This window comes from Bolinopsis microptera, chromosome 6 (assembly GCF_026151205.1).
Source record: "Bolinopsis microptera isolate Bmic1 chromosome 6, MBARI_Bmic_1.0, whole genome shotgun sequence".
NCBI classification, from domain to species: domain Eukaryota; kingdom Metazoa; phylum Ctenophora; class Tentaculata; order Lobata; family Bolinopsidae; genus Bolinopsis; species Bolinopsis microptera.
Window position 1 is genome coordinate 18,495,434 of NC_087077.1, and position 18,570 is coordinate 18,514,003.

At 38.8% G+C, this 18,570-nt stretch overlaps 1 protein-coding gene across 1 annotated transcript; it reads right to left on the bottom strand.

Moving 5' to 3' along the window:
- Positions 1–909: 909 nt before the first annotated feature.
- Positions 910–18,143, bottom strand: LOC134817471 (uncharacterized). The gene is made up of 6 exons (XM_063826611.1): positions 18,137–18,143; positions 17,877–17,978; positions 17,551–17,681; positions 17,244–17,336; positions 1,415–1,535; positions 910–1,263 (listed from the first exon to the last, which is right to left on the bottom strand). Exons 1-6 carry the CDS (start codon positions 18,141–18,143, stop codon positions 1,118–1,120), a joined length of 600 nt encoding a protein of 199 aa, XP_063682681.1. The 3' UTR covers positions 910–1,117.
- Positions 18,144–18,570: the final 427 nt, after the last annotated feature.

The following is an 18,570-nucleotide window of genomic DNA, read 5'->3' on the forward strand; positions in this document are numbered from 1 at the left end:
TCACGTTTTATTAGCCTGTCACGTGACCAAAACGGTTTTTTGCCCATAACTCTCCAGGGAAGCATTTTAACCCTACGTCATGGGGGTGATTCGGAATCAGCGTCCAAAAATACACCGATCTACATCACTTTCATGCCTTAAGGGCCTTTTCACAAGATTTTATTAAAATTTAGGCGAGCGAATATTTAGTAGGAGCGTTCATAAACCCCCCTCCCCCCTTGGCTGATTACGTAATATGTGAACGACCCCTATGGTAAGGTTTTCTGGGAATATCTCCAGGGGAGCATTTTAACCTTGACCATTGTTAATAGTTTGTGGTTTGGCCCGGCGTGCGCTACTTCGTAGCATTTTCTATCGGGCCATAATATTTCAAGAAGAAACAAGTAAGAAAGCGGCGCACGTTTCTTCGAAGAAATTTAGACGAGTAACATCCGTCAGATTTTAACCCTATGTGCTATGTCATGGAGGTGACTCTGAATCAGCGTTCGAAGATAAATCGATTCCGATTGGTTTCAACTGTCGGGGGCCCTTTTAGAACAAACTCGAAGATCGACTGTAGAGTGATTTAGCACGCTCTGCGCTCGCTCAATCACGAGCGTGTAGTTTTGTTGTAGCGCGACGCGACGCACTACTGGGCCGCGCATACAATAATTCGTCTCGCAACTACCACGCGCTAGGTAGGAGTTGATCGTGCTCAACCTTGTAGGTTTACAACCTACCAGGACGCGCGCCGAGTGGAACAGATATTTTACGAGTATCACCCGTTAAGCTCAACCAAACAGTTTTAACATTATAGCATATACTATAATATTATGAAAGATGTTTATATTTTGTGTTAAAGCTAAAGAGGGGTTACGATTTCAGACCTCGGACCAGACAATGGAAACTTTGTAAAACAAGTTTTACCGTGAAACGATTTCATATCAGAAAGTATTATACTCAACAATTGCAACGAGTTCTCAAATTCCTAGATTAATATCATAATCTAGCTCATCATAATAGTAACCTATGTGCTATGTACAATGTAATAATCAGATGATCACGAGAGTTTGTGTAGATCTTATCAGCACGGCTGCGACAGATCTCTTTCACCGACTCACTCCAATCCACATCCAAACTATTCATCGGCTATCGTGTCTTTTGAGTATCTGATTTCGAAGTTGGCGTCGCCTGAATCTTCGATCTTCTCCTCGTTGACGTAAGCGCTGCAATCAAGATAGGTGTCCAAAGATGCTGTCTCGTTCATTGCAGCTAGTTTTTCCGCTGAGAAATTAATGAGTGAGATGACAATTCGATCTAATGCATTTAAAGTCTTAGAGAATAGACAAGTCAAGAAAATACATAAAACTCATAGACAAGGCCAGCGAGACAAATATCTTCAACAGAAAAACATGTCAGATAAAGAATAACTTACTGTTCAAGGTTATCTCGATAGCCTGCATGGGCTGCAGACCGTTCTCTGCCTTGGAGGTATAAGGGTAGTACGCTTTCAGTGCTGCAGCGATTTCGACTTCTTTCTGCATTTCCATATCGAACTGAAAATGAATGATACGTGATTTACCTTTCAAATAATGATAAAATTGAAAATTATCAATAAAAACTGAGATTTTGATGGAAAACATAATCATCATGTGTCACCTAGTCTATATACTAGGGTTGCTCTATCCAGAGCCCTTGCAGTGGCGCGCGTCCGTCTCCCGGGTATGATCGATGATTATGACAATATTATGTCATTATTATTTTAGATCATTATTTGATTCACGATGTCAATCCTTCGCAGCTCGGTGAGGCACAGTGGTGCATCTCGCCGATCTACCGAAGAGAAGCATTATTTGATGCGCGCGCGACCCAGTAGTGCATCGCGTTACTGGGCCGCGCTCAGCCTGTCATTCCGCCAAATCTATATTCGGGCTGAGTGATTTACGACCTCCATCGCCTCAGAAAAAATGGCAGTACGCTCATTGGAAGTTGATGTGCGCGTGACCAGCATTCACGTGATCATTTAGAACCAATTGGGGCCTCAGAAAAGACACGTGCACGCAAACTGCCAATTGGAGAAAAGTTACGTATTAGCTAGAGGAGCCGCGCGCTGAGTTAGATTGTAAAATTTGATTATTGGATTGTAAAATCGAGCGATATGAGTGTCATCAGTGATGTGCTGCTCACTGCACCTCGTATTGTCACACTGCACAGTTACATCGGTACCTCCTTCATGCTTCATGTTTATGTTGTTCCTGTAGTTAAAATATATTTTGATGACCTTTTCTTGCTCGTACGACATTTTTAAAAAATCGTCCAGTTGTCTACACCTGTTTATATTTAGCTGCCCGACATTTACTTCGTTTAAAGACCCTAGCGAAAGAAGTTAGCTTTACTTAATATCAAAGTAACATGGTCCTGTCATGACTACCACTCTGATGAGGGATGGTTTAGTTTGTCAATCAGTTTGCAGTTATATCTGAAAATTTTCTTTTATATACTCATGCTATGCATTTGAATTAAATTTCCGAACTAAGGTCGTGTTACTTAAATCCAAATCAAGAGGTTCAGGGTACTAGAAGGAACAAAATATGTCAGATTGATGTTGACCATTATACTGTCTGTTTGTTATAGTTTTTATTTCTTTCGGACTGCCTGTTCGGGCCCGGCTACTTTTTGTCGTTTTCAAAGAAGGCCTGTGATCGAAAGAAATCTCTTAGATGTGATCTATAGATTAGTTCTGCCCTGCACCTTTTTCCTTGACAGTTAGTGTCAAATTCTGAATTGGATCGTAGAAAAACACTTTAATGGTCTGATATTCATACTGTACAATCTTTGATGATGGATTAAGATATTTAATCCTAGTTATTACTTATTTAATAGATTGCATTGTGATGGAAATCATGTGTTCTCGTACTCTATATTAGTCACTTTGTCCTTAATCCTAGATGTTGTAAAATATTTAGTTTGTTTTAACATTTTTGCAAGAATAGATTAGTCTCCCTGAATTGAAATCGGGAGTTAATGTATATACATTATCCTTTATTGTGAAATGCTTTGAGAGCGTCATAATTTGTTGTGTCTGATCTCACATATCAGTAGTGTGGATCAAACCAAACGTTTGATTTGTTTCTGTTAGTATCTGTGCTTTGTTTAACCACAGGATACTTTTTTTCCCAAATCTACAGTCATCCTCCCAGACAATTACATTCTATATTATGTTATCTTTTACAGAGTATTGTATAGCTCATCTAAATGGGCCAAGTTGTGTAAAAATCTCAAATTTAATAAATAACATTTTCTAATTGATGTATAGCCAAGACGAGTTCGTTAGTGTTCTCCTTGGTAATTTCATCTTAAATTCCTCTTTAATTCCTCTTTAATTCCTCTTTAATTCCTCTTTAATTCCGTGTTTTATTGTCTAATGTCTCTTGACCCCACCTTAAAGAAACACCGGTTACTGCTAGTGTTAGTAATTTCACACAATGGGAGTCAAGAGGCTTATTTCATCAACCATCTAGTCTGTTAGCATTTGTTTTGGTCAACGGAACAACACAAGTGAAATATGATTCTTTGTTTCTGTTATCAGTGCTTGCTTTTACCTGAGGACCCCAGGCTATTATGTTCATTAATAGAGATTAGGCGGAATGACAGGCTGAGCGCGGCCCAGTTAGTGCGATTCTTTCAATTTTGCCTAGGTCTAACTTCCATATCAGTTCAGATCGCCTTTGTGTGTTGTGCACTTGTGCCGTTCTTTTATGATATTCAACGATCATTCTGTGGTCTATATAAGTTCATAATTCGTTCTTTATCTATCCGTCTGCCAATCAAATATTTTTGTAGTTTGTACAGTGTTGGTGGACAAGTTTTTAGCGTAGGTGTAAAATGATTTGAACGTTCAATATATCTGTTATTGCATCCGGATCACGTATACTTTCAACTTTTACTTTTATGACGAAGCCTCTTGTAGTGAAGGTTTGATCTCAGAGTCAACTAAACCATGAACAGTCTTCTAAGAATAATTAGTTAAAATATAGCTTCACTCATTTGTACTGGTTCCGGCTATCTCGTGTGTTTTAAGTTTCAAATCCCCGTGTTCTGTTCTCAGGAAGCTGCCGTTAAATATTTTGTCTCGGAATTTAATAAACTTCATCTTTCAGTCGTACAATCCACAATATATTTCGATAGTGATACTGACTCTGAGATATATGCTGAGAGCTCGCATTATTTCTTACTATCTAGTACCTGATTATATATTGATATTTACCTGTACTGGGATAGGACAGGCGTTTGTGATCACTGACACAATTTATATCGTGTAATATCATAACTTTAGAAATCCTTGTATATCCCCTTGCCTGTTCTTTGTCACAAATTTTAGGCAAACAACTGTTTAATCCAAATTTATTGTTTCGAATTCGAATTTGCCACTCTTGCAACTCCTGTAACTCATAAATTTAATGAGGGACACCTGCCAATTTATCAATATCGATAAAAAATATAACATTTGTTTGCTCGCATTATTTCTTAAGTTCTTTATCTTACTATCTCATGCCTGATTATAGACTTTGCCACCTAATAGTCCTGTTTTTTACACCTGTTGTTTTTGTACGGCACCACCGTAAAGTTTTCCACCGTAGAGTCTTACGCCATAGATTCCCAGACCCACTTACATTCACCGTGTAGATCTCCTGTAAGACTAAGACTAAGAGTAAGAACATTTTAAACTCTGTTACCATTGAGACAGTTTCAAGTAGAACGAGTCACCGTGTAAAATAAACCGTACTATTATAGCTGATCATTGGCTGTTTATGACATACTATTCACCGACGTTTTTAGCAAACTTCGGTAAAATCATTAACCATTGCAAAACCCACCCTAACCGCTGCCGCTCTTCTTCCCTCGTTGCTATGGCAACAGACCCCTGACCCAGGAAGAAGGTGAGGGATATCGTTTACTGGCGTGCACATTACTTCAGTTATTTAGTGGTCCTTCGTTGTTCTTTGTTGTAGCGCAGCCCTGGCTGCTTGGCTGATCGTCTAGGGGTCTAGGTGTTTGCTAATTTATTTAATTCCATTATTAGCTAATGTTTCGTCATGAGTTTGTTATTACGAGCTGGACGGCTACATTAGAGTGGGAGGGAAATCCCCTCGAATTAAAGGTCTCGAGAGTATTATGGAAATACGTGCACTCAGATTCATAGATTTGACCAAAACACAAGCTGGTCTATAAATTGATTCTACATGAACGACACTCAAGAGTGAGCCGATGAACCTCTAAAATATCTCTGTTGTGACCTGAGTACAAAGTAAATGGCCCTGTCCAAATGCTCCACTACACGGATATTTCACGAGTATTTGACGATTCATAACTATGAACCAATTAACTCACTAGTTCATGTGGAGAATTAAACGGGAGTAAACTTGGAATCATTAGATCTACAGAACAACTAATAGAGGCATCATGTAGCCGGTGGGCCCGACATGATACGACATATCTTGACACGTCGGGGTTTGTCGGGATTTGTCAGGGTTTGTCGGGGTTTGTCGGGGTTTGTCGGGGTTTGTCGGGGTTTGTCAGGGTTTGACGGGGTTTGACGGGGTTTCCGGTTTGTCGAGCCTGGAGGTTTTTTTTTTCTTTTATTTTTTTTTCTTTTTTTTTGAGTCTCCCAACAAAAAGCCGAGACGGAGTCATCAAGCTTACGTGGAAAAACACTATACAAGAAGGCCTCATGTAGCCGGTGGGCCCGAGGCAAAACCCCTCGACAAACCCCGACAAACCCCGTTTGTCGGGATATGTTGGGGTTTGTCGGGGTTTGTCGTGGTTTGTCGGGGTTTGTCGAGCCTGGAGGCTACATGATGCCTTAATAGGCTTTTAATTTCGAGGCTTGCAAAAAATCAATAGTGAAAGTAGTCATGTACAGAAATCCAAAGATATCTTTTCTAATCTTCTATTTCGACAAATAACTAGAAAATTCCTAAACCCTAAATCACTAAGGAAACCAAACCGGTCCATACCGGGATAATCTGTCCCGACCACGTTCAAAATCCAATTCCCAGGATGCAACTTTCACGTGATACAAAAAATAGCTGAGACTGTCAACGAGCTTATAGACGGCTGGGTCGAAACAGAAATCAAAAACCTTAGTTTTTGTACCATTTCACGGCATGTTTTAGTATTTTCACTCCACGAAAACGGCCGTTTCGCCCGCAGTTCGATGACAGTCCCAGCCTGTTTCCCAGGCAAACTAGTAGGCGAGGACATTTTAATCAATTTACAGTAATACTAAGGTATCTTTAAAATATTTTAGTCTACGAAAATGTTATGTAATCTAAGATAAATATTTAATTTCCCGATCAATTTTTAAGAATTTAAGACTTATTATTCACTGACCCTACATTGTTAACAGTAACTATTAGTCGAAAACCGCTATAGAGAATCAAGAGACGCCAGATCTCATTGCCCTCTGGTTTATAAGAATACCTGATACAGATAATAATAATATATTTTCCAAATATCTGCACAGTGTTTGGTGATCAAACACCTCTTTCGAGGATTTGCCATCACTTTTAGTTTTCGACTTATGGTACGGTAACTTTGTTCAAATCACTCACTTCCCCGCCTGTTTACGAAGGGCCGTTTTTTTTGCTTTGTTTAATCAAAAAATGGTTTAATTTGTATCATTATGATCTCTAACACCCTATAACTACTGATGAATGTTTATTATTATTGACAATATATGTAGGGTGAATGGTTGCCGAGCGTGCTAAATCACTCTACAGTCAACCTTCAAGATTTCTCTAAAAAGCCCCCCGACAGTTGGAACGCTGATTCCGAATCACCCCTCATGACATTAAAATGCTCCCCTGGCGAGATATTGGCGAATAGCTGTCTTGATCACGTGATATGTCCATTATATAAGGAAATTGGTCAAATATCTCGTTCTAAAGGGTTAGGGTTTTGGCATATGCTTTTGTTAGAGATTGGGTTGGATTAGGGTTGGAATCAGATTATAGGGTTATTCATGGCCACCTAGAGAACAGGTTTCAAAAGTCACGTGACAGTCGAGTGTAGAGTGATTAATCATCATCCAATGATTTCAGCCATCTACATATTATTTGGAGATCCCCAGGGTGCCTGTATCCATCTAAACGATGGTACCGGTTACCGGTACTCTTATAGGGTGTGAGACTCAACGACGTAAGACTCTACGGCGGCGCAGTAGAGACTAGGACTCTACGGCGGGAAATATTTGTTTCATATTTTCGATCAAAATAGATAGAATTCCATATTAAATTAGGGTGCCCATGGTTACAGGAAATGTTCTTCGAAAGTAAGCTTTTATCTCATCAAGAAATATTTATCTTGACCTATGATACAGCCGATGAAATGTAACACTGATTTGAACACATAGCGGGTTGAACTTATCTGAAAACGATAGTCATACTGTACTATACATTATAAATATTCCTGGATCGTTAATATCATGCAATCTTTCAAATGTAAACAGCGAGTGCATTTAAGAGAGTCTCAAGCCGTAGAGTCCGGACGCCGAAATGAATTGTTTTAAATAAGTTCAAGCAAATTCAGCCAAAATCTGTGTTGTCAGTTGTTATTTCTTTGACTCCAGAAACTTCCTAAAAGTAAACCCATGAGTATATTTATTTGACCTTTTAAAAGCAACTTATGGTCTGAACAGAGCTGAAGGGTACCTTAGCAACGCCACAGCAACACCATTGTAACGCCATAGTGGTCCCCTAGCAACATCGTAGCAATTCTTAGAAAATAAAGCTAAAAAGCAGGAAGCTGCTGTAATATACCTGACAATGATAATTTCTATTTGTAGCACACCTTGACACACGTTGCTGCACTTCTAAAAATTGTCTGCATGAGTTCTTAATAATTCTTATTAGTTCTTCCTAATGAGACAGACTTCCTATCGTATCTATACAAAGCCGTGTTTAGCCGGACAAGTATAAACGTCATAATATGCTAAAGTAAATCAATGCTGACAGATCCAGACGCGATGATACATACAAAACTACTTAGAATTGCTTAAAGATGACTCGTTTCCATGCATACGGGCAATGTAATTTGAGGTCTGTGGCTGAACCCATTCACTCTACCTATATTTTCAATAGTAATCTATGTTACTAGTAACAATAGGGTGGATGGGATTAAAATCATGCAAATTAAGCCATTTTTTAGTAAAAAGCAGTGAAAGTGAAATATCATGACAGTTTTCAGTAATTGTTCCTCACCGGCAAGTGTGGATCCGACCAGCTCCTTGACAGAGGTCCGGATTTACGTACAACCAACGAAAGGTTGTTTTTAAAACTTTGTTTTGATTCGTCGCATCATCCCATGGAAGCAATTGATCTAGATTGGGCGGAACTGTCGGGCAGAACTGTCAGTAGTTACATATAATGAGATTTTAGTGACGATGTTGTTTATTATACGATCGTCACTAAAATCTATCTTTGGATTGACCGCTGATTTTGGCAGCCAGCTGAATTGCAAAACCTTTTACTCTTTAACATATCATAACCTCAACTAAAATACTTACTTGTCTGTCTTTTCGGCTATATTTATGAAATTATATCAATATCTATCGTAACTGTGTTACTTCAACTTGCGCGTAACCATGGCAATTGGTTACGTGGTGTGTTACTCTGATTATGGCTCATCATGTTTGTTATTAATGCTGCTTATTTCGTTTTTAATGTTTTCAAAACTTTGTTTAACCCTTTCCCTATCATTTTAGCTAAGTTCTATCTCTCCCAGCTCCCTCGTCGAGATACTTCTTTTTGTCAACTGTGACGGGCCCGCTCAAGGTAAAATATTCACTATCACAATATTAAGTTTGTTATAAAATTTGCAGATCAGCTTGCGAGAGCCACAAACAGTGTTTTTAATGAAATATGTCTATAACTTGGGAGTAAAAGGCCACTGAAATTTCGTATCGTCTAACCTGAACAAGCGATCAGTTTGGAAAGAAAAACCGTTTGATTCATTCTGTCTTCTGATTGGCTGAAAACTGTATACTACATTTTTTATCTTTTTACAACCCCCCATTTACAGATGGCCGCGGAGAGAGCAGTAAAGACAGAAGCTGAAGAGGACGATATAGAAGCAGGAGGGTCATTACGTATGGAATAAGTGAATCTGACGATGAGAAAAAAAGCTGCTGAAGTTTTTGGTGAGATAAACGAGAAACCTGTCGTACGTGCGATTACTCGATAGTCGATAAGTTACCAAACTTTTCTGGCTTGATTAGACGATATTTTCTGACAATCTTGGATATTATTACAGCCTAGCTGTTATACTTTTAGTTTAATACCATCTTCTAACCCCTCCGGCCTCCATACTCGATATTATGTTATTATTTGTAAAATAAGTGATATCCCAGGTTTAAAGCTAATGGTACTGGTAGTTTTGCTTTTGGTATTTGAGACGGACTTTGGGAACTAAAACGTTCTTTGAAAACCCCTCTAAACAGGTAAAACTGCATAGTTAGTGTGTCACTCAAACATTGGGGGGGGGGGGGGGGGCAACCATATTAAAGTATATTAAAATATAGGATTTTTTCCGATTTTGACCCATATCTCCTTGGAGGCCTACATCAACAATTTTTGCCGGCACAATAAGCTTGAAATGCAATTCTTAATCGATTCCAAAAAGTTCTTGCAAAAATATTGAAAACTGATAGAGTTATTTCAATTTTAATAAAGTCATAATTTTGGCTAGTATTCCAAACCGAGATATTATGTGCAATTTTCCCAATTTTTTTATACTTTATATTGCTGACCTTGTATTGTCCTTCCAAAAGATACACAACACCATCGGCCAGCCAGTCGCCAGATACTGTAATATTAATAAAACGGAATAATGGCATATTATCTTCTTAGATGACACTTACAACTCCTCCGTACACACGGCTACACTCACCTCTGTACACACCGCTCCCATTTGACATTATACATTCCACTGTAATTAGTGTTATTGTAAGAATAAGTTTCAAATGTGTGGTAGCTGGCACGTGCGCGCGGCTCTAGTCATGCCATAATTTTATAGTCACGCACAAATTCGTTCATAAAATGTATCCGAAAGTTTTATATAAACCACACTCACTTCAGCATATATTTCTATATTTTACCGCGCTCTCGGGCGTGCCGATCAGCCGATGGGGCAGGGCGGGGGTTTCAAATCATCAAATGATTTAGATTACGCTAGTGTTATTATGACACATAACGATAGCTATACTATCTGTAAAATTGATAACGTAGTGGGGGTGGGGAGGTGTAAGAATTGGCCAATAGTGATAACCTAATTACGTAATATGTGAACTGTCCCTAAATCATTCGACACAATACCGTGTCAATAACTATTATTTAAGTACGTTACGTGAATTGTCGCGTACAGACGGTAAAGTGATCGACCCTTTAGACTTAGTTACGCTACCACCTCTATCACCCCTCCAATCGCTCACCCCTACTAAGAGAAAGAAAACTTCGCCGGTTGAAGACGGTAGTTGATATTTGGGTTACAATGTTTTATTTTTTCTTCACTTACTGGTAATTTCCGTCAAAAATTTAAAAAGAATGTTCACTGTTAAGGACACAGTTTATTTTACATCCCAAACGTGTTGGGAATTTTCAAGATACCACATTCCATATGACACGTAACATGGATCATTCAACGTCAATTAATACAGCCACGCACTTATCCCATGAATTTGTGTTTATGTTTGTTTGTATATTACATAACCACTTTATATTACGTAATCAATCACTTTTCCGACAATTTGTACCCATGCAACTCATCCCACGTAACTGGAATATTATAAGACTTAGCTTATAAATTCTAAATAGATTTGTAAACGCACACCTATTTTTCAGGAGGTGATCTACAATAATGAAAGATGATCTATTTCTGGCCAGAGATTTGCGGAGTTCAATCGTCTTGATATCAGTCTTGGCTGCAGTTGTATCTCTAAAAATCAGGTATACATTATTTTAAAATAAAACTATCCTTCCTGGCTTAAACCCTGGTTGTTAAAACTAAAAGCCGCCTTGCATATTTATCTTTGATTAGAAATGAATCAGATTTGTTAATTTGGTAATTTCATGATAGAAGTTGAACATTTTCCCCTCATTTTCACACGTAGTAGCTTATTTTCTTTCCCTCAGTGACGGTTTGAGGAGACACTGCATCTCACTGCTCAGTGGAGACACGGGGATATGAAGCAGTTTTCCCTCTCAAAGTCCACTGAACGTTGTCACAGTCCGATCAGAGTAAGCAGCAAAGATAAAAAGAGACTTTACCTCTGATGTCAGACAGATAAATTTTGACGAAAACAGACCTCGGAGGGTTTAGTAAAGTAAACAGACTGGCTATGGTCCTAGTACAAGAGGAGGAGAACAAGATACTCGCAATCTGTACGACTAGTTACTCTTCAGTCTAAAAGGACTAGGACGAAGCAGACAAAGTGAAGAAGATTCTCGACGACCGGACCTAGCAGATAAAATAATAGCCGTTGGATTTGATACGACATCATCCAATACTGGAGTTCACAAAAGAGCATGTACTTCTCTTCAGCAGGTCCTCAATCGACAGATCCTCTGGATGGCCTGCAGACATCACGTCCTGGAGGCGGAGCTTGTAAGAGGATCTGCCTCCATGCAACTGTTCGGTGACACAATATCACTCGAAGTAACCCTCTTCAAGATCATGAAGACCTCCTGGGAAGATCTCGATTTGCAGAACATCGTCCTTCCCGATATCCCTACGCGCTAAAGGAACGACGTAGGAGATATTCTATCCTTTATTAATCACATCCGTCAATTCAACAACCAGCCCAGAACATTACAAGGAATTCCTAGAGCTTGCTAAACTAATCCATAGAGAAAGCATAGATATGAAGAAAGGATACGTCTTCCAGATACAAAGACCTGGAGCTGACCACCATGCCAGATGGATGGCTAAGTCCATCTACATTCTACATTATGAAGATGGCTTTTCTTCACTAGATACCAATTCACTGTACGAAGAAGAGAAACGTGCAGAAGATGGCTCACTTTGTTGTCTTCGTTTATTTGAGAGCTTGGTTCAGCGCTCCTTTCCTTGAATCTACAGCCTCCGCCGACACCCGTTTGTTACAGAGTCTTCAAAGGTACAAGAGTGTGGACATAGTATCAGCCATCACCACGGCAGTCCTGAAGAGGCAAACATGGACCTGACTGAAAAGCTCGTCCCACAATCCTTGTTTGATAAAGACCTACCTCTAGAGCGAAGAGCTCTCCTTGCAGCAAGAATAGGCCAACAAACTCTTTGAGCCTTATGAACGTAAAATTATCTTAATTGATAAAAAATTATTTGGATATGTTTTCCTTTTATGAACCTCTTTATAATGACCAGATAGTATGACCAAATAAGGATGTTGGTATAATTTGTCGTAGTCGTACGGGTAAGGGTTTTCAACATACGTTCTACACTCTAATTTGGGTTTAGATTTTTAATAGTCTCTAATATATATATATAAGGACTACTTGAAGTAGTACGTGTTAAAGTATGCTACGTGCAGTTGGTCGAGTACTGAGTGATCAATCATCTTCACATGTTTACTGTTTCAGTTTAGTGTAGACCTTGTTGTAGAAACTCAGTACGGTGCTCCGCAGTTAATGTCATTCTGTATCATACGAAAATGCATAGCTAGCATGAGGTATGATAATCCCTCGTATCGGAATCTTTTACATATCTAATCGATTGAGTACCTGGGGACCCCGTTTTAGGTTTTCATACACGTATCAGTCATGAATCAAGCATATTTACTAAAATCTAATATTAATATAACTACTGTGTTTGAGAACACAAAGCCCGGGGTCCCCGGGTAAGTTTAAAGCTGAAAATATTCTGAGTGATTTGTGTATTTGGTAATGGTACTGGCTATAGCACTGACAACTGAGCACTCTCGTGAATAGCTATTTGTCAATAGTTTACGAATGACTCCATTATTAACCGTTCTCTTTAATTATGTAATAAAATTATTAGAATATGATCTTTAAATTATGTAATAAAATGATTAAAATATGAAAGTTGACATAAATTCTGTGATATGTCTACCACCTTTTTCCACTTGATTGTATTAACCTTTAGACCTCCGGCTTTTGTGTTCTTTAACACGATTGATATATAATATGGTGGAATGACATTGGTCGCGTTTTTGGTGTGGAATGCTAGGCGAGTTGTCGTGTGATCATTAACAATTAAGTAATAGTAATAATAGTTATACCATCATGAAACCTTTGACCCGTCAAAGTTCGGGATTGCAATTGCAAATTGACCAAAACAAATGAGAAACTTCATAAAGTATCATCACGCTACCGCACTTGTAACTTACAACATGTCGCTTGTTGCCACTCTGTCACATACTGCTTTTAAAAGGTCTACCGATATGCGATTATCATTACAAAACATATATTTTGCGCGCTCAGCATTCCACGCGCAAAAACGCGCCCGTCCGAGAGACCTGCGCGTATTAGAGGGTTCAGTCTCACCAGGCTATGTTAATGAACATAATAGCCTGGGGTCCTCAGGTAATGCATCGCGCTACAAGATCATTATTATATTATACACGATGATTATGTTTCTTTACTTGTGAAACAAACGCGCCCGCAGTGGCGCGAAAGCACATGGTTAGGTGAAAGTCTAGGGAGTAGCTAGCTAAGGATCCATTGGATCTATGCGATCTCCTCGGTCAACTCAGCCGAATGAAAGGAAACTTAATTGAGGGTTAAATGAAGAGGGCCAGGGGTACCTGTTAAAAGTTCAAAAAATTTCCATAGGATACCCCTTCAGTGCATACTATAAACATAGTACTATTACTATAATTATTAGTATTATCGCTACAATCTAACAACGACTTAGAAGCTACCATGTGTCTGATGCTATAAAATTCTGAGTACATTATGGGGGGGGGGGAGGCGGGGGGGGGGGGGGTGTCCGCCAATGTCCGCCTATAATGTCCTGTCCTTTTTGGATTCTATGAGACAACGGACGTGTTTTTGGGACATTAGTGGACATTGACGGACATTGGCGGGCTAAGACGGACATTAGCGGACAAACATTATGAGAATTTTTCGCACATAATTAGGACAATTGGAAGGAGCCTATATTCATTAAAGGAGTTATAATTCTTTTGGACACGAAGGGAAACACACAACGTAAGGCTTGAAATCTTCGTAAAACTACATCATTACTCATTAGAGCCTGTACAAATATTTAACTTGATAAGCACTCTATCAAGTAAAATTCATGTATAAACATCATAGTTTATTAACTCAAACGTAAAAATTGTAACAAAGGCCAAATTTAATCGGTCAAAATTCGTAGCATGTAAGTAATTATGGATGAGGTACAACTCCACTCGGAAAATTTTAGTATAGTATGAAAAAGGAGCCTATCTTACTATATATAAAGCGAGACGATATATATGGATGGGTGGATCCGTACCACTTTACTAACACCACGGCATCAACTTTAACGCGACTTTCTGCAAAAACCGTAAAATATATACAGGGTGGCCCAAAAGTGACTACCCACACGCAACCTTTTAATAACTCACGTAATTCGTCTTCAAATTGCACCAAAATTTCAGAGATTATAGATATGGGTCAAACTTAGATTTCCTGAAAGTTTTGTAAGCCACGCCTAATTACAGTGGGCGTGGCGTGACACTCCCTCCTTTTCACTATTGTCTTCATAAAATGAGAACGCTTTGAGCTAAGAACTCCAAATTTTTTGCACACATTTGGCTTGATAATTTAAAACCTTTCCCAAAGTTTCAAGTTCATTAGTTCATTGTTCAAAATTTGGTTATGACCATTTCAAAATTCATCGGATACGTAATCCGAGCACTCAGTCAGTGATCTCTGCACTTGGTTAATGGCCTGTTTGGCTCACATGCACCGCTTGATTGGTTGCAGGGCTTGTTAGCCCTGCTAGTCACAGGTTCGTTCCTTACAATCGATAAAAAGGAATGAACTATCCATTGAATCATCGAAAATGGTTCATTATCCTCCCTATACTGCGGAACAACGATTGTTTGTCTACCTGAACAAAGGGAATGGGGAGTTCTGCCCTCAGCTTAAACGACAATTTCAAATGAAATTCAACCGACCATCCCCTTGCCGGAAAAGCTGCTTTGATATGCATCACAAGATCAAGTTAACTTTTTCTGCAAAAGACGAACTGCGAGGACCGAAGAAAACATCACCATGGTTGTTTGTGACGTGATGGATTCACCTAAAATTGGCACCCGAAAACGAGCTCCTGCCTTAGACCTCAGCAGAACATCCCTTCAACGAATCCTAAAACGAGATCTTTCTATCCGGGCCTATCGGATCACAAAGAAACGCCAACTTTTAGACCGTGATTCTTGATTTTCCTGAAAAGGTCACGATCTGGTGCGCCATCAGTTCTCGTGGATTCCTAGGACCTCACTTTTACGAAGAATTTGGTGTTTTCCTGTCTAGCAAAGTCATTATCGGTATCCAATCAATCATGATCAGGTCGTCATTTCCTCAGTATGTTTGGTAAAGCCTAATGAACCTCATTAATACACGCTAACGCCTTACTCTTGATCAGATTGGGTGACGAGATCACTGATTGAGTGCAGAGATCACTGACTGAGTGCTCGGATCACGTATCCGATGAATTTTGAAATGGTCATAACTCAGCCAAATTTTGAACAATGAACTTGAAACGTTTGGAAAGGTTTTAAATTATCAAGCCAAATGTGTGCAAAAAATTTGGAGTTCTTAGCTCAAAGCGTTTTCATTTTATGAAGAAAATAGTGAAAAAGAGAGTGTCACGGCACGCCCACTGTAATTGGGTGTGGCTTACGAAACTTTCAGGAAATCTAAGTCTGACCCATATCTATAATCCCTGAAATTTTGGTGCAATTTGAAGACGAATTACGTTAGTTATTAAGAGGTTGCGTGTGGGTAGTCACTTTTGGGCCACCCTGTACAACCGAAACCTTTTTGACTGGGTCAAATGCCTTAATGGCTAATTCGGAAAATCGATACACGATTTTCCGAATGTAGATACGGACTTCAGAAAACTGACAAAATATTTTCGGCTCATAATGATCAGGGTAGCGTGAAACATGAACTGAAGTAATTTCCAGAAAAACTTTGAAAAAATATTGACCCAAATCATTCTCGATACGTACCTCTGAAAACAGAGCTCCCGCTTCCGAGCTCGTACTGCGAAGGGGAGGCCTGCCTTCCGAGATCGCATTACAAGGGGGACCCTCGAGTCCAAAATAGCATATCGAAGGGTAGGTGTGGACTTCGAAAACCGAAAAAATATTTGACTTACAAAATTTTCGGTCCGAGTCACAGAATCAATATGTAAATACAATGGACCAATTTTTTCCCAAAAAAAAAAGTTGGCCCTTTTGGCCCCTTGCCCAGATTTTATGCTGAGTCTGAGATTAAGTCCTACAGTGCTGCTGTGTCAAAACATTCCCATAGCTCTGCCTCTACTTTCACGGCAGAAAACTTGAAGAAAGTAGTTAAGAATGTGGTAGCTGAAGAGGATCGCAACAATAAATCATTATTTTCTTCCAAAACACAGTTAGTATGCTGCTGATTTTCCAGGGTGTCCAACCCAAATCTTATTTTCTATACTAAGACACAGTTAGTACCGTAATCTCTCAACAGTTACCGCGAAGGGGGGTGGGTGGGTCTTTTGAAAAATTCCAAAATTACATTTAGTCCCCCCCCCCCCCCCCCCCCGTTTTAAAACTGTCTTTATTTCACCGGACCGGTCGCCGGAGGAGTGTGCAGTAAATAAACAGTTGGTTCTAGATTTGAAGAGGAAGGTCAAGGAAAATCCTAATAGTAATATATACGTTATTTTATCAGGACAGGTAGAATTTGTGAGATAGATGAATGAGATATATAATAGTTAATTTCTTATTTAATAAAATAGATAATGCATAATTTTGTTGGCCATTTTATATGAACTCTTACACTTTACATTTACTGAGAATATACATGCATTCTGGAGTTTAAATTATCACTTTGTCACCATGCCAGCCGCTTTGAAGTCGACAATTTTTATTCTTAATAATATTGGTTGTTGATATAAGCGGGATGTAAATGCTTTATTTCATCTCATTTCATTTCATACGTTTGTGTGAACCTAACAAATATAGAATTAAGTTTTCCCAAAAATCTATAATTAGATGTACTCACTGGAGGGTCCAAGTTTCCAGATCCAGTTTTTCCCACGCTCCAATTGCAATCGAAAGACAACGTCTGGCCTTCTTCTGGAGCCCAATCGAAAACCTGAATTATTGGATAGTTTGGTGAGAAAAATGGGTTATTGGTAGATGCAGCTCTCCGTCAAGGTATTGTTAATAATTAAACCAATTGATGTTACGTACTTACCATAATACTCGAATTAACATTTTAATTGATCACGAATAGCAAATCTAGAGAAATAGCTGTGAATATTTTTTATTTAGGTATTTAAAACTAAAAATTGTTCAAAAATACCCACCCTGTTAAGTCCAATATAGAAACATCCCACTTTACTTTCATCACTGTTTTTGGGGTATTGTGACTCGAAACATTCTCCAAGGTTATCTAAGCTCCAATCGAAAAATCCGTCGCCCTTATCTTTGTTACCCTCTGCGGACAGAATAAACCATTTTTAAAGTGAGCTGAGTATCGACAGAATTATGTTTTGGTTTTACAACATACAATTAAAGCATGCTTCAAGATAATTAGAGATTAAAATAAACGTATACAAATAAATTCATTATTTACCATTTTTTAATTCAAGATATTTAAAGATTAAAATGAACGTATAAATAATAAATTTACCGTATTTTGCTTCTAATTCGTCGGCTGCCACCTTGTACTTTATCCACTGTGCATCGTTATTGAAGTTCAGGATGTACAAGTCTGGGGAAGGGGCTGCTAGTTCTGAAACAAAAATTCAACTCAAGTCATGAATGTATTAAAAAGCAGAACAAGCCAGAACTGTTATTATGCGATCTTGAATTTAATAATAATAATAAATTTAAATTTAAATTTAATAACACCGCTATTAAGATAAAACTTATACTCAGCAGTGTTTAAACTAGTCATCCCAGAAAATAAAATTAATACAAATGTAGATAGGGCCTGTCGTGATATCATGGATCGCTTAGGTTCCACCAGGATCTGGTAGTCCTCATAATTCTGCGGCCTCTATGTATCGTCATCTCGTACAACTCTTTAAGAATCTTAGGGATTTGGCATGTGAAAATTTGCAGCCTTTCAGACATTGATTGAGTTAACGAGGTGTCGTACGTCACCTCAAGATCGGGTGACAGGGGGCTGACCAGGCCAGAACCCAATTGATTGGGTCTGAGGTCACGTGATTATGAGCCTGAGGTCACGTGCCATGATATCACGACAGGCCCTAAAATGTAGAGCTTAAAATTTAATATCCGTTTCATCTCAAAATTGAAACATATGTTTCTGAGATAATTACAATCAAATGATACGATATGACGTAGCGATTAACAGAATT